This window comes from Austrofundulus limnaeus, unplaced genomic scaffold (genome assembly GCF_001266775.1).
Source record: "Austrofundulus limnaeus strain Quisiro unplaced genomic scaffold, Austrofundulus_limnaeus-1.0 Scaffold136, whole genome shotgun sequence".
NCBI lineage: Eukaryota > Metazoa > Chordata > Actinopteri > Cyprinodontiformes > Rivulidae > Austrofundulus > Austrofundulus limnaeus.
The window spans coordinates 331,613-347,797 of record NW_013952538.1 but is presented as its reverse complement, the minus strand read 5'-3'; the positions used below and the strand labels follow the sequence as shown (position 1 = coordinate 347,797).

Here is a 16,185-nt window from a genome sequence, read left to right as displayed (position 1 = left end):
TATATATCAGTAAAAATATAACAAATATATAACTTATATTAGTAATTTAGACAAAAAAATTCAGAAGATGGTATTTTTTTAAACTAGGAATGTGCGATATGGCAAAAAATTCATATCACGATATACATTATGATGGATGGCAGTAATAATATATATCATGATATACAGTATATAACATATATTAGAAAATAAATAAATCACATACTAATTGAGTGGAATGTATAAATATGTATGAGTTTTAAAAAAATTTTAGACCTTAAAATCTCCTTTTTAAGGGTTATGTTAAGGTCTCCATTAAAATCTCTACTTTAAATGAGACCTTAAAATGAGATTTTTCAGTTCTTCCTTAAAAATCTAATTTTAAGAGAGACCTACCTGTTTAAACCTAACAAAGTTAAATTATATATATATATATATATATAATAAACACAATAACTTTATTGTAATGGATCCATTGGATGTTGTGTTTGAACTTGTAGTCAGTTGCTATTCAATCACCTGCTTCGTTTTAAGGTGGTAAAACAAATTGCTTGTATTTATTCCTTTCTACACACTTTGCCGATTACTTTTTCTGCAGTCCACGTGTTTTACTCTGTGCGTACTCTGGCGGGGTGACAATCATCCTGTTTATGCTTTACAGGTTTTTTTTTTTTTTTGGAAAGACAGTCAGACCGTCACCCTTTCCCACAGCGCTTTCCCGCTGTACGACTTGAGACAGCATGGTGCTATGACTGCAGGAGAAATGAGGTACATTAGACTCAGCAAGCTTTTGTGCGTCCCACTGGAGCTCACACTGACTTCACCTGCACTGACAGTCGCCTCGCTGTGTGACCGTGACGTGCCGCGCTCCTGTGGTCACTCAGCAGCCAACCGGACGATGCACTGTCATGTTGTTGTTCGTAATAAAATCTGCCTGGTGGTCCACTCACCTCCACAGAGGTCCCTGAGGTCCTCCTCGATGGCCTCGTCGATGGCGTCGTCGAAGTCATCGAACCTGCAGCACCAGGAGAGATTCATCAGCTGCTTCAGTGACGGTTCTGTTCACAGAGTTTTAGCTAACCTGGCCCCGCCCACCTGTAGCTGATGTGTTTCCTGGTTCTGGTCGATCTTCTTCCCAGATTTTTGCTCTTCTTTGAATCTTTCTGCTTCGCTGATTTCTCCTCCTCCTCCTCCTCCTCCTCTTCGTCCTCCTCTCCCTCCAGAAACAGGTGATGTCCTTTCATTAAAAAGGCACCTTAAATCTGCAGATGTTTTTACAGGTGAAGCTTCACTTACAGGGATTATGTTCTCCACGCTGATCCCCACGTACACCAGCCGCTCCCTCCTGGACGAACAAAACCAAACATTTCCTTTTTAACGTTTCGCTGCTTCTTTTAGTGTTTTTTATTTTTTTAATTAGTCCAGTGCACTCACCTCCTCTCCGCTCGCTCTCGTTTCTTCAGAATGCTGTCCAGATACTGCAGCTGCTCCTCCAGTTTCTCACACAGCATCTTCTAAAATTTAAAGTTTTTAAACCAGATTAAATCTACTCTTACAGCTAGTTCCTTTAAAGCGTCTATAAATGTGTTGTTTGTGCAGCTCACGTGTTGACACGGTGGACAGAACCATTCTCCGTCTGGGATCAGCATGAGCGGCGGTCGCAGGCAGGCGGTGTGGTATCCTTTATCACACGAGTCGCACAGCAGGATCTGGGGACACAGAGACGCACACACTGAGGACACGCAACCCTCTGAACGGCTTTTTATTCTTTTATATTTGGCTGAAATCACTGAAAACAAATAAACAGCTAAAGACTTGCAGCTGAAATCGCTCTAAAAGTGCTGACTCATGGGGGCTGAATATAAACATGCTGTTTAGATTTTTACCCAAATAAAAAAAGAAAATAAATTGTTTTCCTTTCACTTCACAAGTACTTTGTGTCTGTTCTAACCTTCAGCAGAAAATCTGTCAAAACGCGTTAAAGTTTGTGGTTTGATTGTGAAGAAATCTGTGTTTCAAGCGTAAAGAATCTGTTTTTACCAGTTCCGGGTGGTTTGGGAGGCCACAGTGACTGCAGGCGTCCTCGCTGGGAATCTGCTCCGATTTACACGATTCTCCCTCCGAATTGCTCACTCCTTCATCCTCCTCCTCCTCCTCCTCCTCCTCATCCTCCTCTTCTCCAGGTTTCCTGCCCCCGTCCTCTGCCTCCTCCTTCTCGTTCGGTCTGCGTCTCTTCGGGCGAATGTTGGTCCATCGAGGTCGTCCGTGCCGCCGTTTGCCCTGACAAAAATAAAAATTAAATTAAATTAAATAAATAAACAAACAAATAAAGCTGTGAAATAAAACCTAATTTATCTGTTTTCAGGTCGCAGATTAAAATAATTTTTACCCTTCGTTTCCTAAATTTCCCAGCCGGTCCAGCTTTTCTTTCTTTCACTACAGGCGAGCCGTGCTCCTCGTCGCCTCCTTCCTCCTCCTCCTCTTCCTCCTCCTCTCTCGTTCTGGCTGGCGTCGGCTGTTTTTTTTGCGGTTTCTTCCTCTGACTCTCGGCTGCCTTTGAACTCGGCCTGCAGTTTGGCAGAGCAAATGATCTTCAAGAAAAAAAAAAAAAAACAGATTTAGAGGGGGATGAATGTGTGTCGAGAGCGAGCCGCAGCTGAGATTAAAACAGAGTTTACCAGGTGAATGCTGAGTCAGCATTTACGCTACGCTTCTTCTGTTCGCAACTACTTCAGCTGTTTCAGCCTTTCAGCTGTCAAAACGTTTAGCTCATTCAGGACATTCCAGCCATGACTTTATTTCTGTAACTTTTATACTTTTTGAATTTTTTTCACTTTGTTTACAAACTAGAAACACATGATTTCTTTAAATCCTTAAACATTGTGCTCTTTGAGAGCTATCATTCCTAGCTTTTAGCTACTGCTCTGAATGATTTAGCTTCTAACCACTGTTATGACAGTTTTACCTTTAATCAACTTGTGTTTTGCTAGTTTAGCTAGCTTTAGCTTGTGTTTTGCTGGCGTTAGCTTGTGTTTTGCTAGTTTAGCATGTGTTTTGCTAGTTTAGCATGTGTTTTGCTAGCTTTACCTTGTGTTTTGCTAGCTTAGCTTGTCTTTTGCTAGCTTTAGCTTGTGTTTTGCTAATTTAGCTTGTGTTTTGCTAGTTTAGCATGTGTTTTGCTAGGTTTAGCTTGTGTTTTGCTAGCTTAGCTTGTGTTTTGCTAGCTTTAGCTTGTGTTTTGCTAGCTTTAGCTTTTGTTTTGCTAGTTTAGCTTGTGTTTTGCTAGTTTAGCTTGTGTTTGATTGTTTTATTGCCTTAGTTTCGGCTCATTTAACAGATTTCGGCATGTTGTTTAATGTTTTTGTCGTTCTCTCCACACGTACCTGCAGATCCTTGCAGACCTCCTCAGCGACCTCCCCTCCTCCTGCACCTCCCTCTCTTTCTCCTCCTCCTTTCCTCCCTTCTTTTTCAGCTTGTTTCTCCGGTGAGGAGGAATCTTGATCTTTAACCGGATGCCTTCTTTCTGCAGCTCGGAGGAGGCTTCCTCCCGTGGACCCTGGCTCGGTTCTGATCCGAACCCGCTGCTCTTCACCCTGACCCGGCTGGCCAGCCCCCCGTTCAGCCCCTGCACGTCCATTTTGTCCCACTTGTGTATTTTCAGGGATAAAACGGTTCTGCTGGACTCTGAGTTCCCTCTCCCCGGATCAGCTTTGACCGGAGCTGCCTCGCTGAGCTCCGGTGCTTCTGTTCTCGTCTCCTGACGACGACTCGCTCCAGACTCCTCCTCACCCTGAGAGGAGGCGCCGACAGGACCGGCGCTCCTTTCCGTGGCTTCAGGAGGTCCGTTGGGTTTCAGCGAGGAGGACGGAGGTTTTCCGCTCGTGTCTGGAGGAAGGACGGGGACTGCCGGGGTCTCCTGTTCGGCCGGTCCCTTCCTCACCAGCACTGATTGCCGACCCACCTCTTTGTCTCCCTCCCCGCCTCTGGGCCCAAAAGGTTCTGAGCTGGGCCCGTTTAGCTCCTGCTGCCCAGCGCCGGGGGCTCTGTGATACTCGGAGGGGCTGCGGATGACCCCGACGTGACCGACCACCTGGACTGTGCCCCCCGTGACGCCGTTCTGTCCCTCTTTGTGAGGCGGGTGAGCAGCTCTCCCATTGGTCAGCTCCTGCCTGGGCGCCACGAGGACCTGCTGCGACGACGCCGGGGGTCCGAACGCGTTGAGCAGCTTCCCGTCTTTGCCGCCGACGGCTGCAGGGTTGCAGACGATGATGCTGCTGTTGTTGAGGTGGTTGCTGTGGAAGCTGTCGGCCAGCTTCAGGTCCCTCTTCTTCAGCGGGATCTTGGCCTGCTGGTTGCTCCTGACCACGGCCCACTCCACATCCTCCTCCCTGCCGAGCTGGCTCAATCGTACGCTGGGGGCCTTGATGACGGGCGCGGCGTCCCTGGGTTCAGATTTGACGGCAGTGATGGTGCTGACGCGGTTATCGAAGGCGGACGGTTTGACGTCCGTCTTCTCTTCCTTCGCTGTTGATTCGGTGTTTTCTTGTTTGATGGGCATCGTTTCCTCCTGCTTCACCTCTGAAAACACACAAAACAAATGTTAAGCAACACAAACCTGTGTCGTTTGTTGTTTTCTGTCAGTTTCTATCTTCTTAGTTTTTAAAGCATATTTTTGTCTTTCTGCTCTTTTTGTGTTTTAACCTCTAAAGCCAAAGGGGTTTTCTTGAAGTTTTAGCTCAGAATCCCATGCTGAAGTGTAACTGAGTATATCTCAGCATTTACAAACTCTACTTAAATCATCTTGGTATCAAAATAAAGCAACACTTGGGAGATTTCATCAGAAGTGTAAGTATTAAAACAGCTGCTGTGGTTTTAGAGATATTGAGGATGGAACTTTTTTTTCTTTTTTTTTCACACTCACCTGAATATTTTTTTCTTTAGACAGTATAAAACCCATTTCAAACCATAGTGAATCAGGCTAAAAACTATTGAAAACCATAAACCCACATGTGGACATCATCTGTGCAAAGATTCATGCTGCTGAAATTAACTGGAGCAAAGTTACAGAAGTTTTAGTAAAGAAATAATTTAGCATTTATTCATTCTGCACAGGACAGACCATGATGGTACCATTAATAAATGTTGAGAAATCTGAAGATTTTAACTGCAAAAGTTATTTATTTTTTCTTCCCTGCCTTAAGATTTGTTATTTGATGTTTGTTCTTTTGAAAAATTATCCATTCATTTGTCACCATAAATATTATATAAAATAATGAGAAATTATATTTGACTTCAGTTGGATCAAATTCACTCAAAATCAAGTAAAACAAAACTTTCAACACACTTTACAACATATTTAGGTATCTACTTTGACTTACTTTAAAAAATTATGTCAAAACAATTACCTTTACAGTTTTGTTGTGATGTATTTACAGATTTGCAACAATCCCATTTTGTACAGTTTGTTTACCTTCTGATTCAACTGCCTGTTATTTGAACTGTGTTTGGTGAATGTAAAAATATGAGCTTTTAGCTTCTTAGGTTTCTTTTGATACCAAACATGTCCAGGTTCATCTTACAGATCTTAGGTTAAGAGAAGTTAAAAGAAATTTAAAAAAACGGTACCGGGGACATGGGGCTCAAGATCCAGAGTTTTTTAAGACTTAAGACAACCATATAAGCAGTAGTGGGCACAGTTCCTCTAAAGCACTAATAGGGGAACTAATGTCCTGATTAGTGCTTTAGGGCTTTTGCTAATTTCTTAATTTATTAGCGGATTAGCACTTGCTAAACTTATGTGATAAATTTATAAGCACTAATTTAGTTCTTTAAATATTATTGATCAGCATTATTATCAACAGCTGAGGGTGAAAGCTGTCAGATGTGTTGGTCATATGTGTGTCGCTTCTCCACTAGATCAGTGGTTTTCTAACTTTTTTGCTTTCGACCCACAAAATAACAGCTGCAGACACTCGTGACCACAGATATTACTTGTTTACGAAGCAAAACTTGCTTGTTAAACATGGGAATAATTACTATAAACAAACATAGTAACTATGTTACTATTTTTTATTCATTTATGATTATTTCAAAAACATTGCAATAATCATGATGTCTGGAAGTCATCTGGGGACCCTCACTTGATTTAGTGCTTTAGGGTTAGTGCAACTAATTTTTAGATTAGTGCTGCCCACCACTGCTTATAAGCCCCGCCTCCTCCCCTCTGACTTCCTGTCAGTGTTTTCCTGGTCATGGCTGCACTGCCAGCCCTGATTTATATTCATGTTTCTTTTAAAGGAAAATAAAACAAGGATACCCTGCTTGAATGGTTTCTTTTCCTTGTCGTCAGTTTGTCTGGCTGTAGTTTGGGGGAGTTTCTCTTTGCTGATTCCAAAGTTATTTTCCCCTAAAAATAAAAAAACCAAACACAAATAAAACTACAGACTCCTTTAAAGAAACAATCTGAAATATTCAGTCTTTTAACGTTAAAATAAATCCATGTTTTCATGATGATTCTGCTGATTCGTCCAACAAACCGGTTTCTTTCTCTGCAGGACTGTCGCTCCTGGATCCAGCCTGGTTCTGGTCTTGACTCTGGTTCGGTTCTACCTGAGCCTTCAGCAGGTCCAGAGCTTCGGCCAGGTCGTTACGATTCCTGTGAATAAAAAAAAAAAAAAGACAAAATAACTTTTGTTGTTTTAAATAAATAAAGGCGGCGGAAACGAGGCGAGGGACGACGGGAGCAACCTGACGATGCACTTCCAGGTGGATCCGTCCAGGTCGTCCTGCTCCTCTGTGTACAGCCGGATGTTCTGGTCCTGGTCCAGCTGCAGCCAGTACATCAAGCCCTGCTGGTCCCGACCGACGGGCTGCAGGCGCATCTTCTCCGGGTCCTCGTCGTTGACAAACGTCTTAAACTTCAGGTTGTCGTCAAACTGACACTCGCACAGATACTAAGAGAGGCGGGAAGAAGAGAAAGGTCAAAGTTCTGCAGCTCCAAGGCGAATCGTTTCACCGAGTGGTCTTCAAGGGTTTTACCTTGAGGATGCTGGACTTGCACTCCATAGACATCTCCTGGTACCCCTTCTGCTCCAGCTCCCAGGCCCACGTGCTGTTCAGCTCCTGACAAACCTGCAGGAAATTAGGAATCATTTCTGCTGTGAAAAACTTCTGTTCCTTGTGTTATTTATGATAAAAAGCAGCTTGTTTCAGATGTGGAAACAATCAAACACTCCTGACCTTAGCCAGGTATTTTTCCCAGCGGTCGGTCGTCACAGACTTCCCCAGTTTTCTGAGCAGCTTCACGTGAAGATCCACCAGAGGTTTGGGAACTAAAAACAAGCATTATAATTATGAAGTTAAATTAAAAAATAGTTTTTATGTTCTTATAAAGTCTAAACTGATTTTATTTTCATTTTAAGACACCAAAATCAGTTTTAAACATATTTCTGTTATATAAAAAGTTCAAATCAACACATTTTACTAAACAAAACATATCATATCTGCAATATGAAATTTCTTGCATTTTGAGGTCATTTATTGATTAATTCAAAAAAAATCAGTAACAAATAAACTACCTTTAGGATTTAAAATGTTGGGAGGAAAAGTAAAACAAGTGATTTATAACACCAAATATTATTAACAAATAAAAAAATAAACAGCAATGAGCAATAATTTCAAACAGTATTTTAAACCATCTCTTAAAAACAAAGGACATTTTACAAGACTGAAACTTTTGGCTTTTAAAGAACAGCTTTTGATTATATTTAATATAATATGAGTAAATTTTTAATGTATTATTACTTTGTTGTATAAAATGCATGGCATATAGATTTAGGTCTTACAATTTATTATTATTATTATTATTATTATTATTGTTATTATTATTATTATGTCACTAATTAAAAGTACACCAAACAGAACTAATTAACATGTTTTTATGGGTGACATAATGTGAGGCATTTATGGGACCTTTTAATTTGTTGGAAATTCTAGTTTTCTCTACTAGTTTGGCAAATTATGATCTTCGTTCGTACCTTTATTTAAACTAAACTTCAGAATACAGACCAAGAAACAAATGTTAGTCAGGTTTTAAGAAGTGAAATATGAAGGTCATCTACAGTAAACGCTTGAGCTGTTGCGTTTGATTTGATTTTTAGGGATAAAAAATACGTTATCGGAGCTAAACGACTAATAACTAAACACATAGTAGCGAGAAAGGCACACACGTGTTTCAACAAACAAGGAAACTACTAATAATAGTTTCTTATTAAACGATAATGTGGTGAATTAACAGTAGATTTTCTCGTTTTGTGAAAACTTGAATGAATCGCTGGAGCTAGCTTGTTAGCTAGTGGCTAATGCGCATGTCCAGGTTTTACCTCTTGCGAAAAAAATAACATCCCGAGTTTTGTCGGTGATCGTCGCTTTCTGGGTTTTGACAGCCGCGAAAAATACCGACTGGGGTGATAATGTAATGTTCGTGACCGCACAGGGACCCCCTGTATTACCGGGAACTGGCTGTGAGGGAAGGCCGGTGAAAAAAAAAATCCACCTGACGAGGCTCCGGAGCTAGCCGGTTGTCTGTGTGTGATCGGAGCCCCATCACCGTCAAGTTTAAAAGATCAAAAGCAGCCGTGACAACATTGCGGGCGACCTGTCACCTGATACCGAACAAAACATGGTGCCAAACGTTGTGCTTCTTGGCTTGGGTGTCTCCGTTTCCCCCAACTTTAATACACAAGTCTTTCCATATTTTTCCCCGCAAAACTCCCTGTTTATCCAGTAAAACTGGCTCTGACCCGGGTCATTAACTGTAAAATTACCGGTTCAGTTTACAGCCTAAAAGTCCGGGTCCCTAAACACAACATTTTCCACCCCGCTCCTCATCATCACCATGATGATGGTCGTAGTGTTGGCCCCTTCTTCGGTGAGTGTCGCAGCTTTCTTTCCTGCCACTACTTCTCCTAACGGTCGCTCACCTTCCGCGGTGTCCCGCAGATACACCTCCATCTCCGGGAAAGTCATCTCGGGAAGGTCCAGCGCCGCTCCGTACCTCTCCAGGAACGAGCAGACCTCCGCGAAGCTCGGGCAGAGCGGCGGGCCGGAGCTCCTCACCACCACCGCCGGAGCAGCCATCTTTCCAGGCGGAGAGAAGCAGGAGGGGAGGGCTCGCTACTCGGATGCGACTGTGCGCGAACGAAATGAATGGAGGCGACGAGGGAGCCGCCGGCGTCAAGATGGAGTCAGTTAGAGAGCGAGCTGCTTCCGGGAGGCCCTTTCAAAATAAACACCATGGCTGAATCAATGATCTGTTGTCGAAGAAGTCGGCGATGGTGCCTTCAGTTTGAACTAGGAAATTGGATCTTGTGAGATTAGACTCAGAATAAAGGCCTAATAATCCTTGAAATAATGCAAAATTGCCCCTTCTAAAAGTTGGCGAGTCTTTTCTTCATGTAAAAACTTTTAATTTCTTAAGTAATTTCCTGAAATTTCCGGCGGAATTGTGCCCATATTTGCAAGCTTGACACTGCCCAGAGAAGTTTGGGAGGACCACAAAAGGCACAGCGAGAATGCCCAGAATTCATCGCGACATCAACAATTACATGTTTTTTTTTATCCTCCTCAGATGTTTCCACAGAAAACCGAGCACATTATTACACAAGAACAGCTTTTACACAAAAACAGAAACCCTTTATGTGTGTGGACAACGAACCAAAACTTTCTCATGGTTTATTTTTGTGTTTTAAGCTTGATGCTGCTTTTACTTGAAGGGATGGTGCGTTCAAGGACTGCTGTCGATGGTTAAAGTGGACCTATTATGCAAAATTCACTTTTTAAAGGTGTTTTTTGCTCAACTTTGGGTATGTACTTCTTTAAAAAACAGTCCTAGGACTAAAAAAATGCACCCAGGGGTATATTTACTCTAAGTAAATGTATTTTTATAGAAGAAAAAGAGAGTTATTACAACTTTTCAAATAGTCAGTATTGTCCAGACTAAAAATATTTGTATAAAGCGGTGAATGTTTTGACTGTGTTCAAATGTTGTAGCAGATCATCTATCAAAATAGCTAATAGTTGCAGAATAGTAGACATAAGCTAAAGAGTAGTAAAAGGCTAGCTAAAAGGTAAATCTAAGCAAAAGGTTAGGTAAAAGTAGAAAAGACTAAAAATAGCAAATAGAAACTAGAAGCTAAAAATAGCAGAAGGCTAGCTGAAAATAGCAACACAATAGCTAACATCTTAAACAAACAAAGTAGCTACTTGCTAAAAGCTAAAATTTGAACATTACCAGGTAAAAGAAGCAACACATGTTAAATGTCCAAAAAGAAGCTAAAACCTAGATTAAAGGTTCATGTAACAAAAGACTAGTTAAAAGTACCATAATGGTAGCCAAAGGCTAAAATGTAACAAAAGGCTAGCTAAAATGTAAATCTAGCAAAAAAAGGAAAAAAAAAGTAAAAATTAGAAAAATGCCAAACTGCTCGTAGCAAAATGCTACTAAAAGATAAATGTAGCATAATATTTGCTAAAAGTAGCACAGTCATAGCCATAAGCTAAAATGTAGCAAAATGCTAAGGTAAATCCAACAAAAACTAGCTAAATCAAAAATCAAACCAAAAGACTAGCTAAAAGTAGCAAAGCCTAACTAAAAATATCAAATAGCAAGCTAGAAGCCAAAATTAGTTAAATGTTTGCTTAAAATAACAACACTCTTTCTAAAATCTAAAACAAAGTACTAGCTAAAAGCTAAAAGTTTAACATTCTAGATAAAATAAGAAAAACACTTGCTGAATGCTCAAAGTAACAAAAGGCTAGCTAAAAGTAGTAAAATATCAGCCTTAAACTAAAATGTAACAAAGTGTAGCTTAAAAGTAAATCTAGTAAAAGAAAAGCTAAAACATAGATCCAATAAAATGATAGCTAAAGCCTAACAAAAACAGCAAATGGCAAGCTAAAAGCTAAAAGTAACTGGAAACAACTAAACACTAGCTAAAAGCTAACAGAATCATAGCTGCTTTGATCAAACATTATAAATGGTGTTATGCGTGATCTCTTGGAGTTTGTATTGAGGATGACTCTCAGCTACTGTCACATCAATTTTTAGCACAATATCTGTAACATTGACCAAGTTATAGCCATTGTTCTGGTTGTTGTTTCAAAAAATCCGACGCTGTTGGTGTGTCCGTGAAGGCAGCAGTAAGAAAGGCGGAAGAAGTTTGTTTCTTACAGGAAGAAGAAGGCCTTTTCGAAAGTAACTTGCTGCTTTTTTGTTTTTATTGTTTACGCGCGGCGCCGCTGCTATTTATGAGCTTTCCAGGGATTTAATCAAAACAAGTCTTTTTAACCACAGCTATGACGGTTTAAATATTAAAACACAAACAACCGGAGCCCTGTTGGTAAGTTTTAATTTTTTTTACAATCCGCTTTTTAGACAAAACAAACAACAGTGTTTTTGTTACCTGAGGCTGAACTCAGCCAGGAGATAGACTGATCCAAAACACTAATGCAACGAGTTAAGTTTTAAAATAAATCCAACAACAATATTTATTAGTTGTAATTTTCGCCAAAAATGACATTTACTGTTTGAAAACAACATTTTGTGTTGAAACAAAGAAGCCTGTTGATGTCGCCGTCACGAGTTTAATTCATCATTTTTAACCACATAAACCCAAAGAGTTGCTTTTCTTCTGAGTTTGTTTATTTAAAACAGGGTATTTGTTGTAGTTTGATACTGTGGGATGTTATTGATAGAAACAGATTTGTCACAAAGAGTCACCTGAACTGTAAACCTCTGATACTTTTTACTTAATCACAGGTATGTCAGGTAACCACAGTCATTGTTGGTAACCATCAGTGTGGAAATAATTATTTCTTTAAATTATCACGGTGGTTAACTGAAATGTGAGTCGACACTTGTATATTTTACATCAACTCTATGTTCTCATAGACTTGCATTATTTGCTGAACCTTTGCTGTTATTTAATCAAAACTAAATCTCTTAAAGTGAGCATTTTATGAGGATTTAAAGCAAAATAAATGAGTTTACTCGTCTACTTCTTTATAGTGCAAACTACATATTTGATATTAAAATCTAGTATGGCTTGTTCCTTAATAGGAAAAATAAAAATGCTATAATTTGAATTAAACGTTTGGAGCAGGTGCAGACATTGTAAATGTATAAATAAGAATAATAAAAAGTCACTGATGCTTAAAACTGGAATTAGTTTGAACTTTTATTTTAAGGCATAATTAGATGAATCTGTGGTATAATATTTATAATAATTACATTATCAGGTCATTCCAGGACGGAGAGATGGCCATCGCACATGTGGCTACAGAGTACGTGTTCACGGACTTCCTGCTGAAGGAGCCGAACCAGGCTCGGTACCGCAGCGTCCGGACCGAGCTGGCCGTGGACAAGATGGTGACCTGTGTGGTGGTGGGGCTGCCGCTCCTCCTCATCTCGCTGGCCTTCGCTCAGGAGGTCTCAGTCGGTGAGTCTCGGCTGACCAGTGGGTTCTACTGGGTTTTTATTTATTCTCCTTTTATCCTGAGACAAGTTGATGTAAATGAAACCAGCGGTTTGTTTTTCTTACATACGTTTTTCAGCATCTATGTGCTGTTTACACAATTCATAAATCAAAACGTTCAGCTCATTTATGACATTTGGTATTTGAGCAATTTATAGTTATATTTAGCTTTTTCTGTCATTTCTTCTCATTGAAAATGAATAGAGCCACAACTAAAATGTTTATAAATCTCCACAGCGTTTTTCACCTTTTGTCCTGGTTCTGCTTTTTTCATCTTCTTTGTGCTAATTTCAGCTTCTTTTTTTGCTTATTTTAGCTTTTTTACTGCTGTTTTAGCTATCTGTCTGCTCCTTTCAGTTAATCTTTTGTTAGTCTGAATGTTTCTAGGCTTCAATCAGCTTCTTCTCGCTAATTTAGCTTTTTTCTGCTTCTTTTAGATTTAGCTACTTTGTAAGCTGCAAACAACTTTTTTCCAGCTACTTTTTTAGCTAGTTTTTTTCTGCTTTAGCTATTTTACAATAAATCACAACATTTTGGGGTTCCTTTTCTTTTTTTTTTCAAATGTGAGCTTTTTTACTCTGTTCACCATCTGCTAAATTAGGCTTTTAATTAATTTTTAAGCTTCTTTGTAGCTATTTTCAGCTAATTTGAGCTTTTTTTCATCTAAATTCACAATTTTGTGAAAATTTCAGCTTCTTACTACTGAATTCAGCAAACATGCTCTGAAAAAGCTGCAAACTCAACTTTTTAAGCTAATTTTGGCTGCTATTTTACAATATATTGCAACATTTTGGGGCTCCGTTTTATTTATTTATTTATTTTTGACAATGTGAGCTTTTTACTCCATTCACCATCTGTCTGCTAATTTCAAATAGTTTCGGCTACTTTTTACTTTTGTTTTCCTCCTTTCAGCCATTTTTCAGCTGCTCAATTTGACGGTAACTCATATTGACAGTTTTGCTATTAAAGATTTTCAGCGTTGAGCATCGACACGGCAGGAAGTTCTCTAATTGTTTCTGTTTTGTCTCAGGGACTCAGATCAGCTGTTTTTCTCCCACTAACTTCTCGTGGCGTCAGGCTGCTTACGTGGATTCTTACTGCTGGGCGGCTGTTCACACACACACCTTCCATCTGTGGTTACACAAGGTACACACACACACACACACACACACACACACACACACACACACTCTCTAAGGGAAATGATGATGGATGTTCTGTAATTAATCGTGACTCTGATTATTAAAACTTGTCCGACTCGTCTGTTCAGATTAAACCTTTGTTTGAGCGGAGGCATGATGTGACGTTAATCTCTGATTTTACAGAGCAGGAGCGTCAATCTAGCAGATAATCTGAGGCGCTGAGATGTCGACAGTTTCCTTTGTTGTCAGTCGTGTTTCTAATCCCGCCTGTCGGTCCACGTTCTTTTTTCACTTTTTACTTCCCTGTCCGTTCATTTCTGCAGATTCAAATATTTTCATGTTTTGTTTTGTTTTTTTCTAAATTGAGAATGTTTCAGCTGAATTCACGTTTTGATGGTCTGTTTACCTTTTTTTTTTAAGTCAGCAAGTGTGCTTCTCCAGTCTATTTCTGCTAATTTCAGCTCTTTAAGCTACTTTTAGTTTTTTTCAGCAAAATTGACAGTTTTGTGAAAATTTCAGCTTCTTGCTTTTTAATTCAGCAAACATGCTTCTTTAGTTTCTTTCAGATAATTTTAGGTTTTTAAAGCTACTTTTCAGCTGATTTCTGTTAATTTTAGTTTTTTTCAGCTAAATTCACGGTTTTGTTATAATTACAGCTTCTTAATTTTTTTATTCAGCAAATGTAAATTCTGTTAATTTCAGCTTTTTTAATCTACTTTTCAGCTAATTTAATCTGATTTTAGCTTTTTTTTACAACCTATTATAATTTCAGCTTCTTTTTAAATCAGCAGACTCCTACTAATTTCAGGGTCACAGAATAAAGAGTCAAGGTCACGTTTATAATTATTCTGCTTGTTTTTTATTCTTTTGTCTGAATTTCAGTTTTATATTTTACTTTTAATGTTTTGTTTGTAAATTCATCTTTTTTGCTTCTTGTAACTTCTCTGGTAGTATAATTTTTTCTGCTTTTTAAGCTACTTTTGAAAATATTTATTATTTTCTGCTAACTTCACCCATAATTTCTGCTCATTTAAGCTTTTTTGACATATTTTTCTATTTTTCAACACCTTTATCACATCTGTTTTCCTACTTTTATCAAACGTTAGCTGTTTAATTTCCATTTAACAGAGTTTTGCTGTTCAACATTTTCAGCACAGATCTTTCAGCATGAAGCTAATTTTCCAGTCTGCTTGTCCGTCTTCAGTTCTTTCCCTACGTCCTGCTGCTGGTGGCGGTCCTCATGTACACCCCAGCATTGATCTGGAGGTTCGTGGCGGCGCCGCTGCTGCAGTCGGACCTGGGCTTCATCATGGAGGAGCTGGATCGCTGCTACAACAACGCCGTCACTCTGGCCAAACGCCTGGCCACATCGGGCCTGCTCACCTCGGACAGGTACGGACCTCACCTGCGGATCCGGTCCCGTCCCGGGCCCGCTCGGTCTGTGAGCCGTCTCTTCTGTCCTCTCTCTGCGCAGCGAGCTGACGGAGGGCTGTTTCAGCTACCCGCTGGTGGAGAAGTTCCTGCTGACCAAGCGCTGCTCGCGGCGGCTGCTGTCCTGCTACCTGCTGTGCCGTGGCCTGACGCTGCTCATCCTGCTGCTCGCCTGCCTCTACCTGGGCTACTACCTCCACATGGCCTCCGTCACCGACGACTTCGGCTGCCCCCTGCGAGTCGGACTCCTCGTCAATGACACCAGCATCCCTGAAAGGGTGCAGTGTAAGCTCATCGCTGTGGGAGTCTTCTATTTGCTCAGGTATTTTATTTTACTTGGTCAACTCCTGTAAAATTATATTTTACATCACCTCATCTAGTAGCAGTTAAGTTATGTGATGCGACTGACTCTCAGCTGCTACATTGCTAAATTTCAGGTCTTTAGCTGTGACATTCATGAAGTTATATTCATTTCTGTGTCGGCTAAGTTCAGTTAGCTGGGGCGGCCATCTTAAATCAAGTTGACACCAAAAGTTAATCACTTGTAGACGTCAACGTAACGATTATCTTCTGAAGGTTTCATTGAAATCCAGCTGCTGGTTCATGAGATATTTTGCTAACAGACAAAAAAAGTATTGCACCCCTTTTGCTTTTGGTGTCGGAGCTTTCAATCTTTATCATTTTGTTTTTACTTAATTCCAGTCTGGTCAACTTGATCGCCTTCAGTTTACTCTTCCCCGTCATCATCTACGCTGGGCTCCGCCCCCTCCTCTTCCAGGGATACGCCCACTTCCTGGAGACCTACCAGTCCCTCCCCACGGTGAGCGTCCTGCCCAAACCCGACGGCCACTGGGACGATCTCTCGCTCTACCTGCTCTACCTGGAGGAGAACCTCAGCGAACTCAAGTCGTACAAATACATGAAGGTGCGTTCGGACCTGGAGGCTCCGCCCCTTTTCTCTGTGAGGTTTTTATTGTTGCACGACATCATCTGAAGCTCAGTGAAAACCTCCGGTGATCTGCATTCCTTTGAGGAATCCAAAGCTTTTATTTTGAAAAAAAATGTTCGTACTGTTTATTCCTCCAAGCAGTGTCTTATTT

General features: G+C 40.4%; 2 protein-coding genes across 3 annotated transcripts in view; one reads left to right on the top strand and one right to left on the bottom strand.

The window, feature by feature from the left end:
• Positions 1-9,343, bottom strand: part of rsf1a (remodeling and spacing factor 1a) — a 13,766-nt gene extending 4,423 nt beyond the window's left edge. Inside the window, exons 1-14 of the mRNA XM_014015897.1 lie at positions 8,961-9,343; positions 7,219-7,310; positions 7,018-7,110; positions 6,727-6,932; positions 6,516-6,634; positions 6,296-6,385; positions 3,363-4,557; positions 2,369-2,570; positions 2,020-2,259; positions 1,584-1,688; positions 1,414-1,493; positions 1,276-1,324; positions 1,075-1,196; positions 930-994 (exon numbers count right to left, since the gene is read on the bottom strand). Of these exons, the coding sequence (XP_013871351.1) occupies positions 930-994; positions 1,075-1,196; positions 1,276-1,324; positions 1,414-1,493; positions 1,584-1,688; positions 2,020-2,259; positions 2,369-2,570; positions 3,363-4,557; positions 6,296-6,385; positions 6,516-6,634; positions 6,727-6,932; positions 7,018-7,110; positions 7,219-7,310; positions 8,961-9,117 (2,815 nt within the window). The 5' untranslated portion in view covers positions 9,118-9,343. The remainder of the gene's footprint in view (positions 1-929; positions 995-1,074; positions 1,197-1,275; positions 1,325-1,413; positions 1,494-1,583; positions 1,689-2,019; positions 2,260-2,368; positions 2,571-3,362; positions 4,558-6,295; positions 6,386-6,515; positions 6,635-6,726; positions 6,933-7,017; positions 7,111-7,218; positions 7,311-8,960) is intronic.
• Positions 9,344-9,772: 429 nt separating this feature from the next.
• Positions 9,773-16,185, top strand: part of LOC106522764 (pannexin-1) — a 7,442-nt gene continuing 1,029 nt past the window's right edge. Inside the window, exons 1-6 of one of the 2 annotated variants that reach the window (XM_014015918.1) lie at positions 9,773-9,842; positions 12,277-12,476; positions 13,543-13,658; positions 14,859-15,046; positions 15,129-15,407; positions 15,788-16,010. In XM_014015918.1, coding sequence (XP_013871372.1) covers positions 12,296-12,476; positions 13,543-13,658; positions 14,859-15,046; positions 15,129-15,407; positions 15,788-16,010 — 987 coding nt within the window. In that variant the 5' untranslated portion in view covers positions 9,773-9,842; positions 12,277-12,295. Of the gene's footprint in view, positions 9,843-11,200; positions 11,379-12,276; positions 12,477-13,542; positions 13,659-14,858; positions 15,047-15,128; positions 15,408-15,787; positions 16,011-16,185 lie in introns of those variants that run through there. The other variant, XM_014015917.1, reaches the window with a different exon arrangement.